The sequence below is a fragment of the Notamacropus eugenii genome, chromosome 6 (assembly GCF_028372415.1).
Source record: "Notamacropus eugenii isolate mMacEug1 chromosome 6, mMacEug1.pri_v2, whole genome shotgun sequence".
In the NCBI taxonomy this organism is placed as follows: domain Eukaryota; kingdom Metazoa; phylum Chordata; class Mammalia; order Diprotodontia; family Macropodidae; genus Notamacropus; species Notamacropus eugenii.
Window position 1 is genome coordinate 42,276,153 of NC_092877.1, and position 25,055 is coordinate 42,301,207.

The 25,055-nt window shown below is 41.8% G+C and overlaps 1 protein-coding gene across 2 annotated transcripts in view; it reads right to left on the reverse strand.

Annotated features, from left to right (window-relative positions):
• The window catches only part of PTPN5 (protein tyrosine phosphatase non-receptor type 5), a 112,149-nt gene that overhangs the window by 17,967 nt on the left and 69,127 nt on the right, over positions 1-25,055 (reverse strand). For both annotated transcript variants that reach the window (XM_072619669.1, XM_072619668.1), the window contains 6 exons: positions 11,910-12,091; positions 11,055-11,168; positions 9,698-9,781; positions 8,448-8,686; positions 7,196-7,385; positions 3,652-3,736 (listed from right to left, as the gene is read on the reverse strand). In XM_072619669.1, the coding sequence (XP_072475770.1) occupies positions 3,652-3,736; positions 7,196-7,385; positions 8,448-8,686; positions 9,698-9,781; positions 11,055-11,168; positions 11,910-12,091 (894 nt within the window). The remainder of the gene's footprint in view (positions 1-3,651; positions 3,737-7,195; positions 7,386-8,447; positions 8,687-9,697; positions 9,782-11,054; positions 11,169-11,909; positions 12,092-25,055) is intronic.

Here is a 25,055-nt window from a genome sequence, read left to right on the forward strand (position 1 = left end):
TCACTGATGGAGCGAACCTCTGGATGGGGAAACCTCTCTAACAATGTAGGTCAGCACCTTCTTTGCTACTTGGCCTTAACAGCTGCTTGGAACACTCAGAAAGGCTAATGATTTTCTCAGGGTCACACAACCAGTATGTATCAGAGCAGAACTTGAATCCAGATCTTCCTGTGTCTGAGGCCAGCACAGTATCCACTAAGATGCACCTAATAAAGGGTTTGAGGATTTAAGGAGCTCATTTGCATATAAAATGCCAGGAAAGCAGCTGCGTATCCAGCAGAAATAATGAAGTAGCCCCAGAGAAGTTATCTTTTGCTAGTTACCTTTCCCTAACCTACTCATTTTCAGGGACCCACAGGAGAGACAATTAAAAAACCCAGGAAAACCCTGAACCTCAGAGGACATCTAAGCTGTCCTCCTGGAAATTTGAATTCATTCCCTCTAGGCATGGGGGAAGAGTATTTTTGCCTTTCTGTGATTTAAACATTTACTTTGCCTTTATAAATAGAATTAGCCATAGGATTTTAGGTCTACTGGTTAGAAGTAGATAAGAAGGATGGGCCAGACCTAACAGCATGCAATTTCACAGCATCATATATATAATTTGGAGGCAGAAAGGGCATTAGAGATCATTTAGTCCAATCTATCATCTCATAGATCAAGAAATCAAAGCCCAGAGAAATTCAGTGACTTGCCCAAACTTACAAAAGTAGGAAGAAGAGGGAGCATTTGAACCAACATCCCATGGTTATGTATACCACATCCCACAGAGATAAATGTAAAGTCCTAATTGAGGTTCTGAAATAATCAACTCCACAAGTAAAAGATGAGTTAGATTGTAGTTAGTGTGAAACAGAACTAAAGTTTTTAAAGGATTTCAAGCTCATTAATCAACAGTGTGATGAGGCAGTCCAAATAGGTTAATGCGACGTTTTTTGTACTTTTTTTTGTTTTTTTAGGTCTGGACATGTGATTTTGTTGGTAAGATGGCTCCCTCTACCAATATAGATCTGCAATTACTCTGCAACTTTTCTAGATTTAGTTGCCAGGGGACACTGGAGATTTCCAAGCAACCAGATGGGTCTTCAGGACACAACGAAAATACAGAGATTAGAAAACACTTGTTTTCATTTGTTGGGGATATTGTCACAGTGATTATAGCTAAGGCACAGCCCAGACTAAATGACTTTTAAGATCACTTCCAACTCAGGGATTCTTTGATTTTATTTTATTGAGCTTTGGCACTTTCCTGGGGGAGAAGGGGGTTGGGGTGGAGAATGTCTATTTTTCACTCTGGAGATCATGCCAATTACCCCTTCAGGATGTTTCCCTGAGGCTATGGGGGACTCAGCAATGGGTTCATTACTAGTAGGTCTTAACACTCAAATGTGACTCCTCAACAGCTGTCATTGTCTTTGGCTTGGCCAGATGTTCTTTTCCCCAGGAGATGATGGCCTTAAGGTAGAGGACCTTGGAATCTAGGAAGATCAAGAGTGGGAAAGGACTCCATAGACCATGGAGTCCAACCTCTTCATCTATTGATGAAGACACTGAGGTCCAGGGAAGCTAAAGGATTTATCCATAGGACTAGGAAGGATCAGAAGCACAATTTGAACCTACATCCTTTGACCCCAAAGCCAGTGCTCTTTCCAGCATACCATGCTGCCTGTCTAGCCAGAACAGTCTTCTAAACATGAGGAAGAGAACAGGACAAGAAAACCCAAGATCTCCTAATCTTGTTCCTTCTCCAGCCCTTAGCCTGTCAAAGCCAACTAGGATAATCTTTCTTATGCATGACCATAGATTAGAGCTGGAAGGGATCTCAAAGTTCCAGCAAGTCTTATCCCCTTATTTTATGGGTGAGCCCAGGGAGGTTAACTCAGGGAGGTTAACTGATTTACCTAGGGGCAGATACACAGATAATAAGTATGTAAAGCAGGATTTGAACTGACATCTTCCTAACCCTAAATCCAGCAGTCTATGCCTCTGCTTTCTCTTTCCTCATCCTAAGTGAGTACCTGAAAAGACCTTGGCCTAAAGGGGCCAAGGTCTCCCGTTGCATCCTGGGTCACTGGATTCAGATAGCTCCAGAGGAGAAATGAGGCTGGGGACCTTGCACAGTCCTCCCTCCCTCAAAACAGTCAAGTGCAAGCCATGTCATCACTTCTCTGACCGCGTGGTCTTCTTCGGCAATGAAGGATGAACGCAAAACAATCCTAAACCCTTTACAATCTAGCTTCTGATTTTATCATTCCATCAAAACTGCTCTCTCCAAAGTTACTAATGATCTCGTAGTTGCCCAATCTAATGGCCTTTTCTCATTGCTTATTCTACTTGACCTCAGCAACCTTTGACATTATTGATCACTCTCCTCCCTGATACTCTTTTCTCTCCTGGTTCTCCTTCTATCTTATCTAACTGCCTCTCTTCTGTCTCCTCTGCTGGATCCTCTTCAGATCACATCCGCTGACTTCTAGGCTGGGTTCTCTTCTCTTCTCTACTTGGTGATCTCATCAGCTTCCATGGATTGAGTTGCCATCTCTATGCTGATAACTCTCAAATCTACCTTTCTTGCCCCCAGTGTCTGCTGACCTCCATGCTCACATCTTCAACTGCCTTTCAGACATCTGGATCTGGTGTCCAGTAGGCATCTCAAACTTCATATGTCTAAAACAGGATTCATTAACTTTCCCCCTAAACCCTCCCCCTCTACTTCTTTCTCTACTACTGTAGAGGGCAACACCATCTTTCCAGTTCCTCAGGCTCCCAACCTAGGAGTCATCCTGGGCTCCCCACTATCTTTCACCTTCTACAACCAATGTGGTGCCAAAACTTGATGATTTCACCTTTGCAGCATCTCTCGAAACCCCCCCAGCCCACTCCTTTGACAGTGCCACCCCTGTGCTCCATTCCCTCATCACCTCATGCATGGACTATTGCAATGGCTTGCTGGTGGCTCTGCCTGCCTTGAGTTTTTCCCACTCCATTTGGTCACTAATAAAATGACTTTACTAAAAGCATAGGTTCCATCACGTCATCTCCATACTCAATAAACTTTGGTAGTTCCCAATTCCCTGTAGGAGCAAATACACAATGTTCTCTTTGGCCTTCAAAGCTCTTTATAATCTGGTTCCCTCCTACCTTTTCTATCTTCGTACACCTTACTTCTCATGTACTATTTGATCCAGTGACACTGGCCTCTTGGTTATTCCACAAACAAGGCACTTCATCTCTCAGCCCCAGCCATTTTCTTCTCTGTGCCCCCTGCCTGGACTGTTCTTCCATTTTTACTCCAACTATTGACCTCCCTGGCTTCCTTTAAGTTTCAACCAAAATCCTACCTTCTACAGGAAGCCTTCCCCAACTCTTCCTAATTCCAGTGTCTTCCTTCTCTTAATAATTTCCTGTATGTGGTTTGCTTTGCATATATGTTTGCATGTTTTCTTCCCTAATAGATTATAAACTTCTTGAGAGCAGAGACTATCTTTTGCCTCTTTTTGTACCCCTAGTTCCTAGCACATAGTAGGTGCTTAACAAATATTTATTGATTGATATACTGTACCACCTCATTGTTTTCAGGGTTCTCTCTTTGGAGAGAAGTGTAGTGAGCAGGGGAGGCAGGCATTCGGGTCTGCAGGGATGGATACTCACTGGGGAGGATGGTTTTATAGCGATTCTTCCTCACCAGGCCAGGAATGTCATACTCTTTTGGATCCACAAAGTTCATGGGTATTTCCTGCAGGAAGAAGGGTCACATGAAAAGTTTGTAGGTATATGATCATATACTGGGTAGACTTTTTAGCCTATAGGGAGAAAGCTATGTGCTATGAGTTCCTACTACATTTTAGCTTCAGTGGTTTCTTTGTGTCTCTGGTTATGTTTCCATGAGACACCCACTGCCTGTCCCTGTCACTGGTCTAGGGTTTAGATTTGCCTCCCTCCTCTCACTCTGTTCACCAGCTGGGGAAGGCCCTAGTGCTGGTCAGTGATTAGTCTCTGATCATAAATCATAAAATCAGCTGTGCTTTTGTTTCAGGATTCTCATGTGAGACCATAAGTCTCTTAAAGGCAGGGATCACCTCCTTTATTACTAACACACATTTAGTGAGGTCATGCGGTGGATAGAGTGCGGGGCCTTGAGTCAGGAAGGTCCGAGGGCAAGCCTAACCTCAGACAATGACTAGTTATGTGACTCTGGGCACTTCACCTCTGCCTGACTCAGTTTCCTCACCAATAAAATGGGACTGATCGTAGTACCTACCTCCCAGGTTGTTGTGAGGATCAAATGAGGGATAATATTTGTAAAACACTTTGCAAATCTAAAGATGAAAAATGAATGCCAGTTATTTTTATTGTCTATTATATGTCAGGCACTGTGTGCTTGGAGGGGAGTCTGACTCTGATTCCTGGCATAAATTTTGAATGTATTGTTAAAGAGGTGGATTGTGAGCATCCAGAAAGGGAAGCAGTGATCCCTAAGGGGTTCTTCAAGAACATTCCATGTTAGACTAACCTTGTTTTCCTTTTTCTCAGGGTTACCAGATTGAAAGGTCAGAGGAGTGCTATGATAATAACGATGATGATGATGATGACAATAGCTGACATTATATAGCACCTACTCTATTCCAAGCATTGTGCCAAGCACTGATCTGATCCTCACAATAACCCTGGGAAGCAGATGCTATTATTATCCACATTTTACAGATGAGCAGCCTGAGGCAAATAGATGTTAAGTGACTTGCCCAAGGTTCCACAGATAGTAGATGTCTGAGGCCAGGTTTGAATTCAGGTCTTCCTGAATTCAGGTCAGGTGCTCTATCCACTGTACCACATAGCTGCCCCTAATTGTAGATGGAGCACACCTGTTTTCAGCAAGGTATCTGACTATCAATCTCTCAGCCTGTCTTTGTGGACAAGACAGAGAGTTTTAGGTGGTAAAGCTAGCTGATTTCAGAATAGGTCAAATCATCTCTAGTGGAGTACCTCAGGGATGTATCTTTGGTCCTGTTCTGTTGAACACTTTTTATCAGTAACTTGGATTATAGCATAGAAGAGATTCCACAACCCTGAAAGAAGACCTAACCTGTTGGACAACTGAGTCAAGATCCAAAAAGTTCTTGAAAGGCTGAGATAATAAATGAAATGGCATAGGGGGTAATTAAAGAGCCCTATACTCATGTTTAAAAGTAAAACCAAACCAAACCAATCATATAAGTATGAGACTGGGAAGGCGTGTCTAGATCACATTATGTGTGAAAATGATCTGAAAGCTATATTGGACCACAAACCCAGGATAAGTCAACACTGAGATGTAGCAGCCAAAGAAACCAATATGATCTTAATTTCCATTAAAAGAGGCACAGTTTCCAAACCTGGTGAGACAACTGTCCTGATGTCCTCTGTCCTCTCTGTAATAGGGTATATGTTCTGGGATCCATGTTTTAGGAAGCTATGTAACTGGTGTGCTGCCAAGATGGTGATGGGGACTCATAACCCCACCATACAAGCGTAGTTTTAAAGAAAGACATTGTCAAATGAGTTTTTATAGGTAATATATGTCCAAGAACCCAGGGGAATGAGAGCTCCACGTCAGCTGGATTAGCTGGGAAAGGCTTCATGTAGGAGTTGGGATTTGAGTTGAACTTGGAAGAATGGATTAGAATTATGAGAACATTATCATAATCATGATAGTTTATATTTACATAGCATTGTAAAACTAGCAAAGTGTTTTATGCAAACTATTTAATTTGAATCCCTCAACAATCAGTGAGGTAGGCGTTATTATGTCCATTTTACATTTGAGAAAAATGAGGCACAGAGAGGTTACAAGAGGGTCGCACAGGTAGTGTGTGAGGAACAATTTGATCTTGGGTCTTCTTGACTCCAAATTCAATGTTCTAGCTCCTAAACCAGGCTGCCTGTTCCAATATAAAATGTAACACAGAAATATAAAATATTTTAAAATATGTTTTATATAAAAATGGTTGACAGTGTAATACAATGGCTAACATTTATAGAATGTTTTAAGATTTCCAATGCCTCTTTACATGGCACATTAGCTCTTTTGGCCCTCAGAACAACCCCAGGAGGGAGGGATTATGTTTATTTTTATCCCTATTTTAGAGATGAGAAAACTGATACTTGGTTCACGGTCTTTTCTATCCTGCTTCTGTGTTAAATGAGTTTGTATAAAGGAGGGAAAAATGAGAATGTAGAGGAATGGTGAGAGGAATGATGTAAACAGAGACACAGGCAGGAAAGTTGAGGCATATTTTTGTAAGTGGTATACGGAGTACATAAGCTAAGAAAATATTTTAGAGAAAGATTGCAGAAAGCTTTGACTTCCAGGCTTAGGCATTTGGACTGTTTCCTATAGACAGCAGGGAGCCATTGAAGGTTTTTGAGCAGAGCTGTTCTTTAGGGAGGTTAATTTGGCAATGGCCTTTAAAATGGGTCAGTGAGGGAGGATGGTGAAGTTTACTGCAACTGCCCAAGTGTGATGTTATCGGGCTTGGACTAGAATGATGCTGAGGATGAAAAAAGAGGATTTGGAACTGAGTCACATTTCAAAGATGAAATCAATTGACCTTCATGACTGAATATGGACTGGAGTGGCTGGGGGCTGGGACTAGGGGGAGACTGAGGAGTTGAGGATGACTCACAGATTTTAAAAGTTGGTCATTAGCAGCCTGGCGGTGCTATTGAAATGCAAAGTGAAGTGAGGAAGGTGAGCCAGTGTTTTCTACTCTTAAGGGCTCAATGGACTCTCAGTGTGTAATTTCCCTCTGAGTAGGTAAGGATTTGGATCTGCCAGGGGCATGTCACTTGAGGTGAGGCTTTAGGAGTCATAGGATCACAGATCAAGAGGAAGAAGGAACCTCAGAAGTCTTTTAGTCTAATTCTCTTATTTACAGCTGAGGAATTAGAGACCCAGATTTTTAAGTGACTTATCTAAGGTCACACAGGCAGCATTTGAAAGGCAAGATTTTATTCTAGGGTCTCTGAATTGAAATCCAATGTCCTTTCCACTGTACCACCCTGTCTCTCTCATTCAGATCTCCTACTGTTCCTGTAGAGAGCACTGGACTCATGCATATGTCCACTATATCTGCTTAGGAAGCATTTACTCAATGAATGAGTGAAACAGAAATGGTTCACAGCATGCACAGAGGGTGATTTGAGGTTTGATACTCACAAAGAACTCTGCCTGCAGCAGGAATGGGTCTAATGCCTTCTCATGGAGCTCCTCAGCTCGGAGGACTCGGGATGCACTGAGCAGGTACTCACGGGCTGACTCCTCACGTGGAGACATGATGTAGCCAAAGCCCTCCTCAGAGCAGCCTGGAGTGCACATGTCCAGCGTCAGGGACACATTTGAGCCCCTCCTGGAAAGTAAGGTCCTGGCGTCAGAGATGAATGGCAATGGTCCAGGGCTGGAGGACTGGGGCCTCATGATGAGGGATGAGGGCCCAGAGATGAAAGATGGGGCCCAAGGCTAAAAGATTCGAACCCAGTCCAAGGATGGAGGGTGAAGGCTAAGGAATAAAGGATGGACACTCAGGGATGAGGATGGAAGATGAGGGTTTTAAGACGAAGGACTATGGTTCAGGTTCAGATATGGGGACTCCAATTTCTCATGGAATATTGTAAGATAATGTAACACCTCTTTTTAAAAAGTTGTGGTCCTATTCTCTTGAAGAGCCCAAATTCTGACCCTGATATTAGTCCCTAAGGCTTAGGTCTGGGTCCTTAGTCTGCCTGGAAGGAGGCCTTTTATATGAGGTTGGAGGGCCCTGTAGAAGAGGAGCAAGGTCTGCACCTCTGGTCCTACATGGGATGACCCTTGCTTTCCATTCTTCTTTCTATCAGCACCCAGGCTGACTCCTGGTTTGCCTGTACTTTGGTGACTGCAGAACCAACTACCAGGCATAGAGAAGGAAGGTAGCCACTTAGAACCGCATTAGGAAGTGGTTTCATTCCAGGAAACCTTTGAGAAGGGTTAGTGGTAGTATGGATAGTGTTTTCTACAGCCTGAGTGCCCCAGAGTGACTATGTCCAGAATCCAAGAATGACCCTGCGGGAAGGTCTATTGCAGGTCATCTCATCCAATCTTGTCTTTTTACAGATGAGGAAACCAAGGAACATAAAGGGGAATGGACTTTCTCCAGGTAGCAGGGACTTGGAGGAAGATCTAGGATCAGAACCCAGAACTCTTCATTCCCTGTTCTGAGTTTTTCCCAGTGCTGCCTCTCTATCACTGAATTATGTCTACTGGATCATACCTATGGTGAGGTCTATACTGGCCATTCTCTGAAACACTGACACATCTTTCCCATGCTTTTGTCCTGGGATATAGGCTACCAGAAATATCTATCCCTTGGCTTTAGCATGGAGTGGGAAAACTTCCCGATACTTTGAGCCTCTGAGCCCAGGGGCCCCTCCTCCACCTCTCTTGTAGGCCCATGGATTTGACTGTCAAGGAGGTGGGGTCAGCCTCTGGTTTGATGTCCATTGTGCAGTCGAACACCGGTGTCTCAGGGACAGGGTCCAGATCCAAGAAGTCATCCTCAGTTTTTTCCTCCATCCACTCAGAGTAGGTGAAAGATGGTTGGCGGCTCACAGACTGGCGCCTGTCCTCAGACTGCTTCGAGGGAAGCTCTGGGGATGTTCCCAGGAGATGCCAAACCTGGGGGACAGAGGAAGACACATAGTGATAGCCTGCTGGAGGGCCACTAACAACACAAAGTCATTAATTAACACATAGGGCATCATGCTGGAGCATGTGCCTACAATGGCTACCTCTGGAGCTTATGTGTCTAATCTGGTCATGTCCTATGATCCTGTCTCATATAGGAACGTTCTGATTTTAGCCATGTTAGGTAGTAAGTGGTCTACAACAGCCTATGCCCAGAGGGAACTCCATATCTACTGTTTCTGCTGCTTCCCACCTCCCACCTTCTGCACTTTCCAATTTCTTGTATCTCCTTTTTGGTCCTGAACTTTTCCCTTTTCTAAGCTAATCCCCTCCTCTTGTTTCCTACCTGAGGCCTACCTACTTCCTCCCATTTCCCCTTCCCTCAGAAAGGAGACAGAAAGCTGGAGATAGATAACTGTAGGATCAAGTGTTTGTGCCTAGAGTCACTGTCTAGGGTTACGGTTAATAATAATAGCAACTTGTATTTATACAGAGCTTTAAGGTTGGCAAAGCACTTTATATATACTCTTATTTGAGCTTCACAACCCCTATTTTACAGATTGGAAAACTGAGGCTGAGAGTAAGAGGTAGACTTGCCCAGGGTAACACAGCTACTGTTTGAGGAAGGATTTGAGTTCAAGTCATCCTGACTCCAAGTCCAGCACCCTATCTACTGCATCACCTATCCTGTCACAGATACTAATGTGTTTGGGAAGCACCTTATATTCCCCTTTCTACCTTTTACAACTCTAGGGGAATGCAGTTCCCTATCCCAGACTCAACCATGCTCTAGTGTTCTCCACCCCAACCTAACACTCAGACAGACAAGAATTGGGGCAGATCAGATATCAAAGCCCACAGGGTCCAGAAGCTAGAGGAGCTGGAGTGGGGAGTGGAGTTTAGCTGGAGGTGGGGTGGAGAGGTCAAAGTGACTAGGCAAAGAGATGAGAGGAGAAGGGGGCAAGGGTCCCAGATTGAAGGGAAGGTCAGGAGGCAGCTTACCAAGATCATAGCAAGGACTAGGCTGAAAGTCAGGAAGGCCACCAGAAATCCAGATGTTTCCATGCTTCCCATCTTTAGGCAGACCTAGGGAATATCACCAAGTGATAAGGTCAACAGGGATAGGACTAAGGGGGGGGGGTGGGGGTGGAGGAGGGTAGTGGTGAAGGGAGCATGGAGAAGAAACTGAGACCTTAGGTACCAGAGAAGCTTGGCTCACCTTATTGAGCAAGACATCTGAGATCTATAGATATGAATGATACCTTCTGTCAGGCATCCAAATGGGACTGAATCACCTCTAGGTGATTGGTGTGAGCTGCCAAGACTTTTCATTACTGGGAACCATGTCTTTGAATATTTTTGAGATTATAAATATTGTACCACAGAATGCTAGAAGGTCATTTTGTGTGTGTGTGTGTGTGTGTGTGTGTGTGTGTGTGCATGGGAGTGATTTGGTGGGAGGCACACACCTGAGGGTCAAGTCATTAGGAAGAGCCCAGCAAAGTGAGGATGGGTGACGTAAATGGATCCAGGAAAAGTGTGATAGTCATTGGGTGAAAGCCGATGATTTATTTTGCTCTGTTAATGGTCCTCAGACAGTGGACAGGAGCTAAGTTCAACAGAAGAGAAATTTCTTTAGACAGGAGGAGAAGCCTGTCTGTTTCTAGCTCTGGGAAAGAACTGATGTCACTTGTCATCAAGGACATAGCCATGCGAAGAGGCTAGGCTCAGATGCTCATCAAGAACAAAAAACTAAAAAGTGACTTTATAGATGGGTAAAAGTTTCAGGGAGAAGGCTGAAATGTGGGGTAGGGTGGGGGACTGTAAACTGTGTTAGCTTTGCCTGTCAGTAGTCAGACTGGAGTTTCCTTAGGGTGAGACATATATATGATCCATACTATGTCAAATGTTTTTTGTGTTGTTTTCATTTTTTATCAGTTTTTTGATAAACTTGCTTTTGAAAATCCCAACTTAGTTTATCTGAGCTAGGAAAAACAAGGGGATTATCTATGTCCAGGGTAGGAAGAGCTGAAATCTCAGAGTCCTTGAGGGGATGGAACGGGAGAGTACCCTATGGCTCTTGGATATATATGTATATATATCTCAAGACTTGGGCTGCCAAAGATAGGATAGCTCACGGGAGGGAAAGTTCTGGATGATTGGGAAATCTAATTCCTTGTTCTCTGGAGTATTCCCAAACAGGGAGAGAGATCAAAATGAGAGATTTCAGAAGCCCAGTATAGAATGCTGGAATTAATGAAGGCTTACAAGGGGGAAGGAGTGGGAGTACAGAAGGAATGGGATCAGAGCCCTTCTTGTCCTTCTCCCAACCCACCTGGTCCTTTCAGAGCCCACTTACCTCTGGAACGATGAATAGATGTCCCAACGGTGTGAGCAAGGAGGAGCCCATATCCATGATCCCCTGCAGAGCGACAGAGCCATACCCGCTGAGCCAGAGCACTCCTAAGGCCAGCTGGACAAGGGAAAAGAGAGGGGGTCAAGGTTAGCTCAAAGCCTTGAACCCACAAGGCAGAGCCTGCGGTGGGGGCTGCAGGGCACTCCCGTGGTTCATCCCTCAGAGGTCCTGGTACTTTTACCCCTCTGTGTTTCTTTAGGCTGTTACTCTAAAGAACACATTCCCAAACTTTCTCTCCCTTAGCCTACTCCATGAAAAACCCCTGAAATCTCCTCCTCTGCAGAAGTAGCGCAGATGTGATTCACCAAAGTGAAGGTAAGAGCCCAACTGTATGGGAAAGGTCTCCCAACCTCAAAGAGATGACTCCCCTAGAGATAGCTGCCAAGATAAGGTTCCCCACAGAAAGAAAGGCCTACAGGGGAATCCCATTTAGGGGATGTCTTCCCAGAAGAAGCCACACAAGAGCCCCCTACAGAAATCACAAAGCTGCTCTCACAAAGAAGACCTTACAGAGGAGATCCCACTGAGACAAAGCTCCTCCAGACAGGACCCTGGTTATGATCAGCAGTGGCATGGGGGCCCTGGAAGTTAGGTCTCCTGGCTCCTTCTCACCCTAGCCCTAGGGATTCCACTGGGCTGAAATCTTTGCAGGTGAGATAGCAGTCTCTGGGTTCCTCCAAGGCTCATCTCTGATGGGTCCTGGGTGGAGGTGGGGGGTGGAGATGGGGATGCCCCTCAGCTTCCTTTCTCCCCTCCCCCCTTCCTCCCACCACAGTCTGGCACATCCCACATCCTTACCAAGAATTGGGAGACGGCGAACAAGCACATGCTTCCTCCCCCAGTCAGAGGCTGGCCCCAGGGACACTGGGCAGGCTGTGTTTCTCTCTCCGAGGACTGTGGCGGGGATGCTGTTTCCCCCTGCTGGTCTGGGTGCCCCTCACTCTCATCCACAGCCTCCATTGCTGTGGGTTGGGGGAGACCTGCAGAATCCAGGCACACAGTCAGACTTAGTGACTCCCAGGTCTGCTGGGACCCAGTAGCAGCTACTCCCCCCAACTCTCTTTAAAAAAAAAGCTGTTTTCCTTTCAATCCTGTATCCGTCAGCGTGGCTTCACATCCAGCCGCCACACTCGATTAGCAAAGCAATATTCACCTACCTTCGTCAGAAAGATCTGAGTGTGGGTGGACAAATTATTTTTCTTTTATTTCTCCAGGAACAGAGTTAAAATGGCAGGAGGTTTTTCAGCGAGTTAATGTAGTCATGTTTATTCAGTCTTATTCTTTTTCATTTCTTAAGGAAACAAAAAACAACCTCCCCAAACCCAGTTTTTAAAGGCCTGACCCCACACAGCCTGTGTAGCTTCTCTATTCCCACCTACACCTGTCCCTGGGGTTCCAGGGTTTCTTGTCCCAAGGCTCAAGAACAGATCCATGGCTATGTCAGCATCCAGACTCCCAGCAAACAGAGGGGTTTGGGAAGTGAGGCACACCCCCCTGTAGAGTTGCCCTTGACACATGGGACCTTCCTTCACTGTTCCTTGAGGACAGAGATGGTATTTTGCCTCTTTTTGTACCTCTAGCAATTAGCACAATGCCTGGGTCATAGGTGCTTAATAAATATTTTTTTATTAATTGCTACCTGAAATAGCTTTTAAAGATTGAGGCCCTATGGGGACTGTCATTAGAAAAATAAGGACCAGGTGTCCACACATCCAGAGAGGCATATAAGGTATGGCTACCAAAGAAAGAGACCATATGGACAATCTCTACATTAAAACCATCTTTTAACTTTTTAGGCACATGTTTTCTACTCTCATATTCTTCATGTGAGCAGTGCCTACTGGGCTATGGGTTCCCTTGGCATAGATCAGTGACTGTCTACGTGAGACAAAGACCACAGTTACTGGGAGAAATATTTGTCCACGGAGAAGGAAATTGTTTTCCTTTGTTCAAATTGTCTGGAATGCAAGAGATAGTGGTTCCAGACCAAAAAGCCTTCCTTTTCCTGTCAAATGAGGTCATATTTGTTAAGGATCAATGAGATACTTATAAAGCACTGCACACACAGTAGGCACTTAATAAATGTGTATTCCTTTCTCTTCCCTTCTCTCCTCTGGATCTCTCTGTGATTTAATGGCCCACAGAAGGACTGGGGAGAAAATCTTTAAACCGCAACAAAATGTTCTGTGACCAGGTCTTCTGGGACAGTTAGTTGTCTCATTCAGAACTCTGACAGCTACATCCCAGAGAAAACAAGCCTCAGTCTGCACTGTTTAAAAGTCCATTGGAAAAGGGTTGCCAACCCTTCATCTTCACTTAGGTCTTACTCTGATGCTTATTCATAGTATGGAAGTGACCTTGGGCTCTTGAATGGTTATTTGGCTAACATCACTCTTGTCTGATGGGAACTTCTAATTCAATAAGCATTTATTTTTTAATCAATTTATTCAATAAACAGTTATTAAGCACCTACTATATACCAGGCACTGTGCTAGGTGCTGGGCATATAGAAGGAAAAAAAGGGGATCATCCATACCCTTCAGGCTACCTTTCTAGGTTTACTACACATACTCTATGGTTAAGTCAAATTGATCTAACTTGCTGTTTCCTGTTCACAACATTCTACTAGGTCAAGGGTCTGAGAACTTTGAAAAAAAAATTAGTAACTTCATTTCAATATAACTGATTTCTTTTGTATTTCTAGGTATTTTATTTAAAAAGACAATATGAAATGCTTGAAACACAGTAGGCATTTAATAAATGTTTATCGACTAACTAAATCTAGTGCTCTTTCCATTACACTATGTTCCTGAGAGACCCACAGTCACTGAGTCACCAGCCATTTCTGCCTGTGCTTCTCATTCAGTAGTTTGAGGCTTCAGCAGGCGAGTCTTCCTGTAGTTAACCAGCACAGCTGGGACTTTACTGGCTCCGCCGTGCGGGAAGCAAGAAATCAGGCCTTTTCTTGTTGGTTAGCACATCTGAGCACAGCAGCTTAGCTCAGAGGACTTGACCCTGGTGCTAGTGGGATTGAGGTCACAGGTTAGATTCTCACACAGCCTGGTACATCTGTCCAGTCCTATGGCTCTGAAGAGGGCCCAGAGCCCCTCACCAATTGTTTCCAAAAGACCAATTTAAGGCAGAAAGACCTGGGTGAAAGTATGGATTAAGTGTAACTCATTTATTCAATATTCAATTTTTTCAAATTTTTCTCAAAATTTTTCAATTTTATTCAATTATTATTCAATATGCAATTTAAGGGCTTACTATGTGCCAGGTACTGAAGATACAAAGGAAAAACCTCAAGTCCCTGCCCTGGAATACATTTTATTCAGGGGAAACAGCATCTATATTAAAACTTAATTACAAAATATTTATAAGTAAGATTCTGGGGGAAAGGTGCTAGCAATTGGTGAGAACAGAACAGGGTTCCTGGAGATGTTACTTGAGTGGGACTTTGAAGGAAGGAAGCTAGGGATTCTAAGGGGCAAGGAGTGAGGAGGAAGAGGAGGAGGAAGGAGCCAGTCCCAGACATGAAGGACAGACTATGCAAAGACTATAGAGATAGGAGAGAGTTGAATATTATGACTAGGGTACAGCATGTTAAGCCAGTCTGGCTCTACCATAGAGTGTTTGAAAGAATATACAATTAGACTGGAAAGATAGGCTGAGACTTTAAATGTTATGTTGGGAAGTGTTTATTTTATTCTGGAGGCAAGAGGGATGCATTGCAACTTCTTGAGCATTATAGGCTCATGCTATAGGAATATCACTTTAGCAGTTATTCAGAGAATGAATCAGAGAGGGGAAAGGCTGGAGACTGGGAGATGAATAAAGCTATTGCAATAATCTAGGTGAGTGGTGACGTGTAGCTACAGAGAGAAAGGGATGGATGAAAAGCACGGAAATAGAATCAACAAAGCCTGGCAGTTGATGGGATATGAGAAATGAGGGAGAGGAAAATTTCCATGAGCAGAACCCCCAAGAACATGTGCTCTGTTAATGAATGTCATCTTTGCCTGTGAAAGGTGCCATATTAATGACATTGCCTATAATTTATTGGCTGTGATCAGTAATACTGTTGGTTTGTTGAGCTGTGTAGAAACACAGAAGTAGAGACATATTTTGCTCTCATGAGCCTGATAGAATAAACTGAGTACTGACCAAATCAGATCAACAAACATTTAATGAGTGCCTACAGCATGCAAGGTGTAGAGTGAGATGCTCTCTTGGGAGGTGGTGTTAGATGACTTTATAGGATGTGATGGTGGGTGTTAGACAGAGAAATAGAATTTTATTGTGTTTTATTTTTATCTCTTTTTCAAATCATTCACTCTATGGACCTGGCCAGCTCACTACCTATTCACAAGCCTTGATGTCTTTGGTCTGGAGTGGCTGTCAACCCTCCCTCCTCTGTTATACACCCTCTCTGCCCCCAATTCTCCCTTATCTCTCATCCTAGTGATGTTTAATATTGGGAATGAGACAGGTTAAAAGTGGGTAAGGATCATAAGGATTCTACCTTTGCCTCCAGATTTAGGAGCTTAGCTTAGAGCCTCTGAGACCAAGCATTTATCTCACTGTGAGAGGTGAGGAGTACTGACCTCCTACCTGCCAGTTAGCAGCCGAAGCTGAACGAATTCAGAGGCACAACTCTCTGGGTGTCATGTCAACGTTGCTGCTCCAGTTTAAGTAAGTGAAGATGCAGGCAAAGGGAAGCATACGTAAGCTGAGATCAGTAATTATGCCACTGGGGGTAATCACAGGCATCACCAAAAGTCCACTAGCACTACTGAGCGTGAGACTGGCTAAAGTGACTCCACTGAGATACTAAACATAGAAAAAACATAATGCTATTCAGGAAAAGAGGCCTGGTACCTTGTCCAAGACTCATGATCATAGCTGAGGCCCACTGTCATGCCACTCTCCAACGCCAACAGAAGCAGGTGATTAGGCAAGGCCAATATTAAGGTTAAGGCAATATTTAGTCAGGAGAGAAGAGACAGGGTTCACACTGGGAGAAGGTCAAATATTAGTCAACCTCCCCCTCAAAACCCAATCCCATTAGGCTGATTTGTTGGCAGGGTGTTCATAGAGTGCTGAAACCTAGTGGAAAAAGCAATTGTAGCAGAGATTTGTGTCTGGAAATTCAAATAAGGTTGTGAAGCAAACTAAGGGAAATGCTAGGGAGTTGACCACTTATCTGATTCAATCTCCAAGTTTGAGTCTTTTGATGGAAGCTGTTGATATTACTTACTCACCTTATCCTATCCTCCCCACCTCAACCCCAACATCATGCCTAAATGATGGCATTGTAGGGGGCAGGATTCTTCTTTCAAACTCTGCTGTGAGATCCTACACTATTCCTCCTCAAGAAATGTCTCTCTGCTTCTCAAAGTTGTGATTTAGTGTTACAGAACTGATGGAAGACTTCCACGAATTCTGAGTTTTTAGCCTTGTGTGCTGGTTGCCAAATTCTCTCCTTTGGTCCATACTACTCTCTATCCACTAAGTACCACAGGAGATCTCATTACCATTTGTGATTCTAGGGGGGTTTGAGCAATGAATTCTTCCTACTTAACCTACAGTTAGTAGGTATGGGTGAGGATTTAGCATGTAGTTAGAAGTCAAGGTGAACACATTATATATACCAAAGGATGTGGGGTGAATACAGGGTTCCAGATCAGGTTCCAGGCAGGCCAAAGGTCTGATTATCTGAGGGAAAGGAAGGAGCCCTTTGTCTTTTTGGTTTAGTCGTGGATAGTGCTACAAGGACAGAGATTATTACTCTGTGTTCCAGGGCTCCTTAGGAATGGAGTCAATTCCATTTGTATGCTATCTCAGCTGTTTGCAAGGAAGAATGAAAACAACCCTGAGTTGTCTCCTCTTCTCTAGGAAGTCATTAACCATGAGAGCTGTGATTGGGATGACTTGAGGAAAAATGTGAGTAGTTGGTAAGAGCAGGATGTGTGTCAGGTAGATGAGTGGACCAAGTGACTTTGATGGATCTGTGGTCTCTTGAATTTGGATAAGTTTTTCAATGATGCCAATCAAAACACAACTAATTCTCTCTTATCTTGTGGGACCCTTGTCTATGTCCTTCTATCATTCCTTCATCAGGGGTCCACACAGTGTGTTGGGTCCTTTCTCCAGATTTTCTGATATTACATTGGTATCAGAAGAACACACACACTGTTCCTCACTTTCCCTACATGGCTGGCCCACTTTCATTTTCTGACTAGATTTCCTATTCTCTTTAATCATATGTCAAATTCTTATGGGATGCTGTACTTTCTTGGTAATATATAGCATCATAGTTATACCCACCACATATCAATCCCTCCATTATCTCTTGATTACCTCATAGCTTTAAGGCATTAGAGATTTTCGAGAATGAGGTATCTGGTACACACTGGATAGAGTGCTGGGTCAGGAGTCCAGAAGAACTGAGTTCACATTTGGCCTCAGACACTTCCCAGGTGTGTGGCCCTGGGCAAATCGCTCAACTTCTCTTTGTCTCAATTTCTTCAGCTGTAAAATGGGGATCATGACAGCATTTCCCTTGCAGGATTGTTGTGAGGATCAAATGAGATAATATTTGTAAAAGTACTTAGTACAGTGCCTGACACAAAGTAAGCACTATATAAATGCTTATTCCCTTCCCCCCACTCTATGACTTATGGCTATATAGCATCACATGAAGGATGTTGGTGTTTAAAAAACTGGGCCTTTGCTTCAGGGATAAACTTGGGGTCATTAAATCACTGGGCACTTTCTCAAAGGCAATCCAGCTTGCTCTCATCCTTTTATTTAATACAGTGTCTCTTCAAAATAAACATACTGTTAGAAAACTCTATGGGTGGTCCATCTAACTACATATTACTATTTGGATAATAATCATTTTTCATTCATTTTGAAAGTTTTCTCCAAGTGATTATAGACTTCCAACTCTATATCTCATAAGTGCTTGTTGGTTCAAAACCAAGCTCTATCTTTTTCCCCAAAACCTACCACTCCTTCTACTTCTGTTGAGGGAACTACCATTCTTCCAGTAATTCAGGTTCTCAACCTCATTTTAATTTTCATTTCTTTTTTAAAATTAAATTTCATTTTCAAAGATCTGCCTTCTTTTCCTTCCTCTTTCTTCCTTCCCATAAGAAAACAAGAAAAACAAAATCTTCGTTACAAATACGTATAATTAAGCAAAGCAAATTCCTGCATTGGCCATATAAAAAAATTCTCTGTGTTCTGAATCTATCACATCTCTATGAGTGGATAGCCAGCATGTTTAATCCTCAAGCCTCTGGATTTATGGTTAGTCACTGTGTTGATCAGAGTTTCCAAGTTTTTCAAAGTTTCTTGTCTTAATGTTATTGTTATTGTATGAATTTCCTTTCCAGTTCTGTTCACCTCACTCTACATCAGTTCATACAAGTCTTCCTAGGTTTCTATGAAACTGTCCTTTTCATTATTTTTATAACACAATATTCTGTCACATCATATACCATAACTCGTCCAGCCATTTCCCAATTAATAGGCATCTCCTTAGTTTCCAACTCTTTGCCACTATGGGAACTGCTATAAATATATTTGTCCATAGGGGTTACTTTTCTTCTTTCTTGGATCTCTTTTGGAGTATAGATCTAGTAGTGGTGTCATTGGGTCAAAGGATATATATAGTTTCATAGTTTTTTGAGCAGAAAGTACTTAACAAATGCTTATTGACTGATTGGTTGAAATGAGATTGAAGAGAAAAAATGATCCAATTTATATATGTTGTTTCCTCCATTACATCTAAATCACTAATAATTAGAGAAATGTAACCCTACTCCCAACTCTGAAGTTCTAGATTGACAAAACTGACCACAGAGGAAAATGACAAATGCTGGAGAGGCTGTGAGAAAGTAGGTATAATAATGTACTGTTGATAGACCTATGAACTGGTCTAACCATTCTGGAAAGCAGGTGGAACTTCAGAGTTGTTTTAATTTGCATTTCCTTAATTATTAGGTTATTTTTTCCCTCTTTACTCTCATTGCAGTCAGTTACTCAATGAGCATTCATTAAGTACTTTCTATGTTCTAGGCACTAGGGAAGATGGAAAAAGAAAAACAAAAATCTATCCTTGTCCTCAAGGAGCTTGTATAAAAATGGAGGAGACAAAATATATAAATTAGACTACACAGAGCAGATGGAAGGTAACCTTAGAGGGACGTCTAGGGGCAAGGGGAGGAGACCAAGAAAGTCATTATGGGGGAGGAAGTGCTTGATTTGTGTTTTAAAGGGAGCCAAGAATTTTAAGAGTTGAATGCTGGGAGGGAGAACATTCCAAGCATGCTGAAAAACAAGTTCAAAGGTATGTCATATTCAAGGAATAGTAATTAGGTCAGTATAGTTGGATTGTAGACTTCATGGAGGGGAGGAGAATGTAATAAGATTGGAAAGGTGGGAGGGGTCCAGGTTATGGAGGGCTGTACATTTCAGAGGATCTTATATTTGAGTACAGAGGTGATAGAGAGGTAGAAGAGTTTACTGAGTAAGGGAGAGACACGGTTAGACTGACAGTTTAGGAGAATAATGTTGACAAGGGAGTAGAGGTTGAATCAGAGGGAAGAGAGACTTGAGACAGGGAGAGCAATTAGAAGGTCACTGGAATAATCCAGGAGGGAAACAATAAAGATATGAAAGTAGGATGGTAGCTTTGGGAGTGGAAAGTAGGGAAGGTATGTAAAAGATGTTTTAGAGAAAGAATTATATGATTTTACAGTTAATTGGATATAATTATATGATTTTACAGCTAATTGGATGTAATTATATGATTTTGCAGCTAATTGGATATATGGAGTAAATGTGTTTGTTCTTTGTTTTTGAAGAGAACTATGACATCAGGGAAATGATGACATGACTTCTAGTTGACTCTGATTTGAGTGAGGGAGGACCGGGCAAGGTCACCAATCTCACTTTCCCCTCCAGAGCCACATGGGTCTAGTGGCAAGATATTTATCAGAATGACAGGAGATGGCTCAGGATATGATCATAGACCCTGACCCTTTTAGGCTAAGGCTTCTCCAGGTTCTTACTCTGAAAGAGGTAAAGCTTTTTCAGTGAATAGGAGGCCTCTTTAAGAAGTAGTCAAGGGCAATTAAGATTGGGAGGGAAGCAGAAAACTGGGAAAGAATTTTTGCAACTAGTGTCTGTGATAAAGGCCCCATTTCTAAAATATATGGAGAACTGAGTCAAATGTACAAGAATACAAGTCATTCCCCAGTTGATAAATGGTTAAAGGATATGAACAGGCAGTTTTCAAGGAAGAAATTAAAGCTACCTATAGTCATATGAAAAAATGCTCTAAATCACTATTGATTAGAGAGATGCAAATCAAAACAACTCTGAGGTACCACATCACACCTATCAGATTGGCTAATGTGACAAAACAGAAAGATGATAAATGTTGTGGGACAAATGGAACATTAATTCATTGTTGGTGGAGCTGTGAGCTAATCCAACCATTCTGAAGAGCAATTTGGAACTATGCCCAAAGGACTACAAAAATGTGCATATCCTTTGTTCCAGCAATATTGCTTCTAGGACTGTATTACAAAGAGATCATAAAAATGGGAAAGGGTCCCACATGTACAAAAATATTTATAGCAGCTCTCTTTGTGGTAGTCAAAAACTGGAAATCAAGGAGATGTCCATCAATTGGGGAATGGCTGAACAAGTTGTGGTATATGAATGTAATGGTGCTATAAGAAATGATGAACAGGAAGACTTCAGAGAAGCCTGGAAGGACTTATATGAACTGATGCTGAGTGAAAGGAGCAGAACCAGGAGAACTTTGTACACAGTAACAATCACAGTGTGTGAGGAATTTTTCTGGTAGACTTAGTCCTTCACAGCAATGCAAGGACCCAAAAAATTCCCAATGGACTCTTGAGACAAAATGCTTTCCACATCCAGAGAAAGAACTATGGAATTGGATCACAGAATGAAGAAGACCACTTTCTCTTGTGTTACATTTTGTTTTATGGTTTCTCCTATTCATTTTAATTCTTCTATGCAACATGACTAAGGTGAAAATGTGTTTAATAAGAATGTATGTGTAGAACCTATATAAGATTGTATGCTGTCTCAGGGAGGGAGCAGGGAGGGAGGGGAAGGGAGGGGTAAAAAATGTAAGATGTATGGAAGTGATTTTAGAAAACTGAAAACAAATAAAATAATTTAAAATTAAAAAAAAAAGAAGTGTCAAGGGATTGCCACTTTAATTGAACCAAAAAAAAAAAAAATCAAAAGGGGAGGGAAAGACTCTCAGAGTTTCTGGTCAAAAGAGAAACAGTTACTACTCACATTCATTCTGAGCCAGGAGGGCTCAAAATATAGCCATTAAGTGGAGCCTGGGCAGGGATCTATTGTGGAGTAAAGGAGAGACAAATTGAAGATGTTACCAATGTTATAAGCCTGGGTCACTGGAAGGGTGGTTATGCCCTTCACAGTAATAGGGAAGTTTAAAAAGAGGAAAGGATTTTAGGATAAAGACTTATTTCTGTTTTGGACATTTGAGTCTGAGATGCCTATGGGGTATCTAATTTAAAATGTCCAGCAGTCAGCTGGTGATGGCCTTTTTGAGCCACTCTAATCCCTGCTCTTTCTCTGGTTTCCTAAATCAAGGTTTACTCTAAGAGTAAAACCAACCCTCTGGGGACCCATACCTATATTTTCCCTACAAACTTCCAGGAATACAAATTGGACAGCTTCATAAACTTCCAGGGATACACAATAGACATCTTCATCAATTTCCAGGACTACACATTCGAACATGTCTATGTTTATTTACACTCTATTTTTTATCTTTTATTCTCTGACTCACAAAACTGTTCTCTAGGAAGGCGTTATGTTGCAGTGGAAGGAATGTTGGATTTGGCATGAAATCTCAGTATTGGCTTAATCCTTGACCACAATGTTCACCCTCCATCCGTGCTCTACTCTTTTCACATTCCATATTTGACATGCTCTATCACAAACATTCAGGGCCTGGATCTCCTACCACATTAAACAGCAATCATCAACATTAAAGGAATGTTTCCATGCTATTGAAGTAGTGGAGGAATTTATGGATGTAACTAACAGCTGTGAGCAGCTGTATCTCCCTGCTGCTTTCCTCATCCAGCTGTTTGCTTTTCAACTCAGGTATCTCCAGAGTCAAACATGGGTTGCCTACAAGTGCCAAGATCCAAGGGTATGTGTAAGACAATCAGGAAGAATTGGTGATTGAGTCAGTAATTCCAGACTACAACTCTATATTACACAAGGAAGTAAATCATGGAAAGAAGAAAACAAGTATTTATTAAGCATTTACTATGTGCCAGGCATGTACTAAGTGCTTTACAAATATCTCATTTTATCTTTACAACAACCCTTGAAGGAAGGGCCATTATTATCCCCATTTTACAGTTGAGGAAAGTGAGGTAAAACAGAAGTTAACTGACTTGCCCAGGGTCACTGCTCATTTAGTGTCTGATTTTAGCTTTAAAATTCATTTTTGAAAAATTTTGAGTTCCAAATTCCTTCCCTCCCTCATTCTAATTCTTTCTCTACTTGTTGAGAAGGCAAGCACTATGATACCCATTAGACATGGGAAGTCATGCAAAACATATAGATTTGAACTTAAAGGGTCTTCCTGACACCAGGCCCAGAGCTCTATTGACTGTACCACCTATCTGTATAGAGCCACTCATGGTTTGGCTCAACCCATGTTCCTGAAGCCTCAGTTCTTTAACAAAAGCTACTGACATTTTATGATGTCACCACTCATTAGGATGTGCTACTATGATTAGGAATAACATCTGTCATGCTCCCTTGTGACTCAGCTGAACTGAGCAGGTCATGGATACATACACTCAAAATGGTGTCAGGTTCCACACTTTATTACCCTTCTATGTGACTTGCATTGTTCCCTGTGCATTTTATCCTTGGTACTGGAACCATGGAGAGCGAGTCTTACCTGTGTGTTCCTCAAAGATAGTGAGGGGAGTATCTCTTGAAACTCAGATCAACTGGTTCTTTCTGTGGGCTATGTGGATAGAGTGGATGAGAAATCTTGAGTCCATTTGAAAAACAGTGTGCCAAAGCACTCTGGAATCAGAAGGCCTGGGTTCAAAGTTCTTCTCTGATACTGCCTGTGTGACCTTGGTCAAGTCACTTGTTCTCTCTAGGTCTTAGATTCCTCATCTATAGGATGATGGGGCTGGAATGCAAGACTTCTAAGGTTCATTTCAGCTGAAAATATATGATTTCTAAGAGTAGCAGTTTTGAACTTTTTGGTCTCAGGACCCCTATATTATTCTTAATATTATATATTTACTTTAGTAATTATTATATTATATATTATGTTATATTATAATAATATATATTATTATATATTTAATTTAATTATTATATATATTATATATATATGCCCCTTATATATTCTTAAAAATTATTGAGGACCCCAAAGACCTTTTGTTAATGTGAGTTATAATAACAGCTGATATTTACCATGAGAGAAAGCAAAATTGATAGATGTTTAAAATATCAAATTGATTTTATTTTTTTATTTATTTATTTTTTTTATTTTGTAATGTTTAACAATCACTGCCATACAATTGCGATTTTATCCCTCCCCACCTACTCCCCACTACCCCCCTCCCTCCCCACGACTGCATACAATTCTGTATAGATTCTACATATACTTTCCTATTGAGTATATTTTCACTATAGTCATGCTATGTAGTCAGACTAAGATAAATGAAAGAAATCGTATAACAAATCAGAACATGATACACAAACACATACACATACACAAACATGATCTGCTACAATATGTGAGTGACTTCCATATTTCTCTCTCTGAGTGTGGCAGGCATTTTGCCTTGAGATCCTCCATTGGGATTTTTTTTGTTTTTTGTTTTGGTAAGAAGTTCTTGTGTTATTACAAAAATCTAAGTCTACCAGAAAAAACTCTCACACACTGTGGTTGTTGCTGTGCATAAAGTTCTCCTGGTTCTGCTCCTTTCACTCAGCATCAGGTCATATAAGTCCTTCCAGGCCTCTCTGAAGTCTTCTTGTTCATCATTTCTTATGGCACAATAGTACTCCATTACATTCATAAATTATGGTATATGAATGTAATGGAGTACTATTGTGCCATAACAAATTGATTTTAAAATAATACTCATTACATATTAACATAAATAACATTTTAAATGAAAAATAACCACATTTTTCATTAAAAAATTGGCAAGAAGAATGGTATCATTTTGTATATTTTGGCAAATCTCCTTAGTGTCTGGCCTAATAGAAAAGAGTTGGATTCTCCTATCTGTTTCTGTATTCAATCTGTTACAATGTTATCTTGGTTGAAGTACATGAAGAAAATCCAGTCACACACAGATATAAAGTTGGAAAATGGAAGAGTATTTTAATAGACAAGTAAAATTTTAGTATTATTATGAAAATGGTTTTGACTTTTCCAGTCCCTAGAAAGAATCTTGGGAAGGGTTCATGGAACTACACTTTGAGAACTGCTACCCTAAAGGAAATGTGATGAGAAGTCAAGCACAGACTTGGATGATTAATGCATTAGGTTACAATAAGAAAGAAGGCATATTTAACATCATCAGCCTTTAAAGTCAAACTCAGTGAAGTTCCTCTGAATGATACAATAGAGAAAGTGATGGATTTGGACTCAGAAGATCGAGGTTCAAATTCTGCCTCTTTCTCTTACTACTTGTAGGACCTTGGGCAAATCATTTAGGATCATAGCATTATAGACTTAGGATGGGAAGTAATCTTTAGAGGTCATGGGGACTAACCTCATTTACAGATGAACAAACTGACTCCTAGAGAGGTCAGCTATGTTCCCAAGACCACAGAGCTATTAAGTTTCTAAGGTAGGAATTGAAC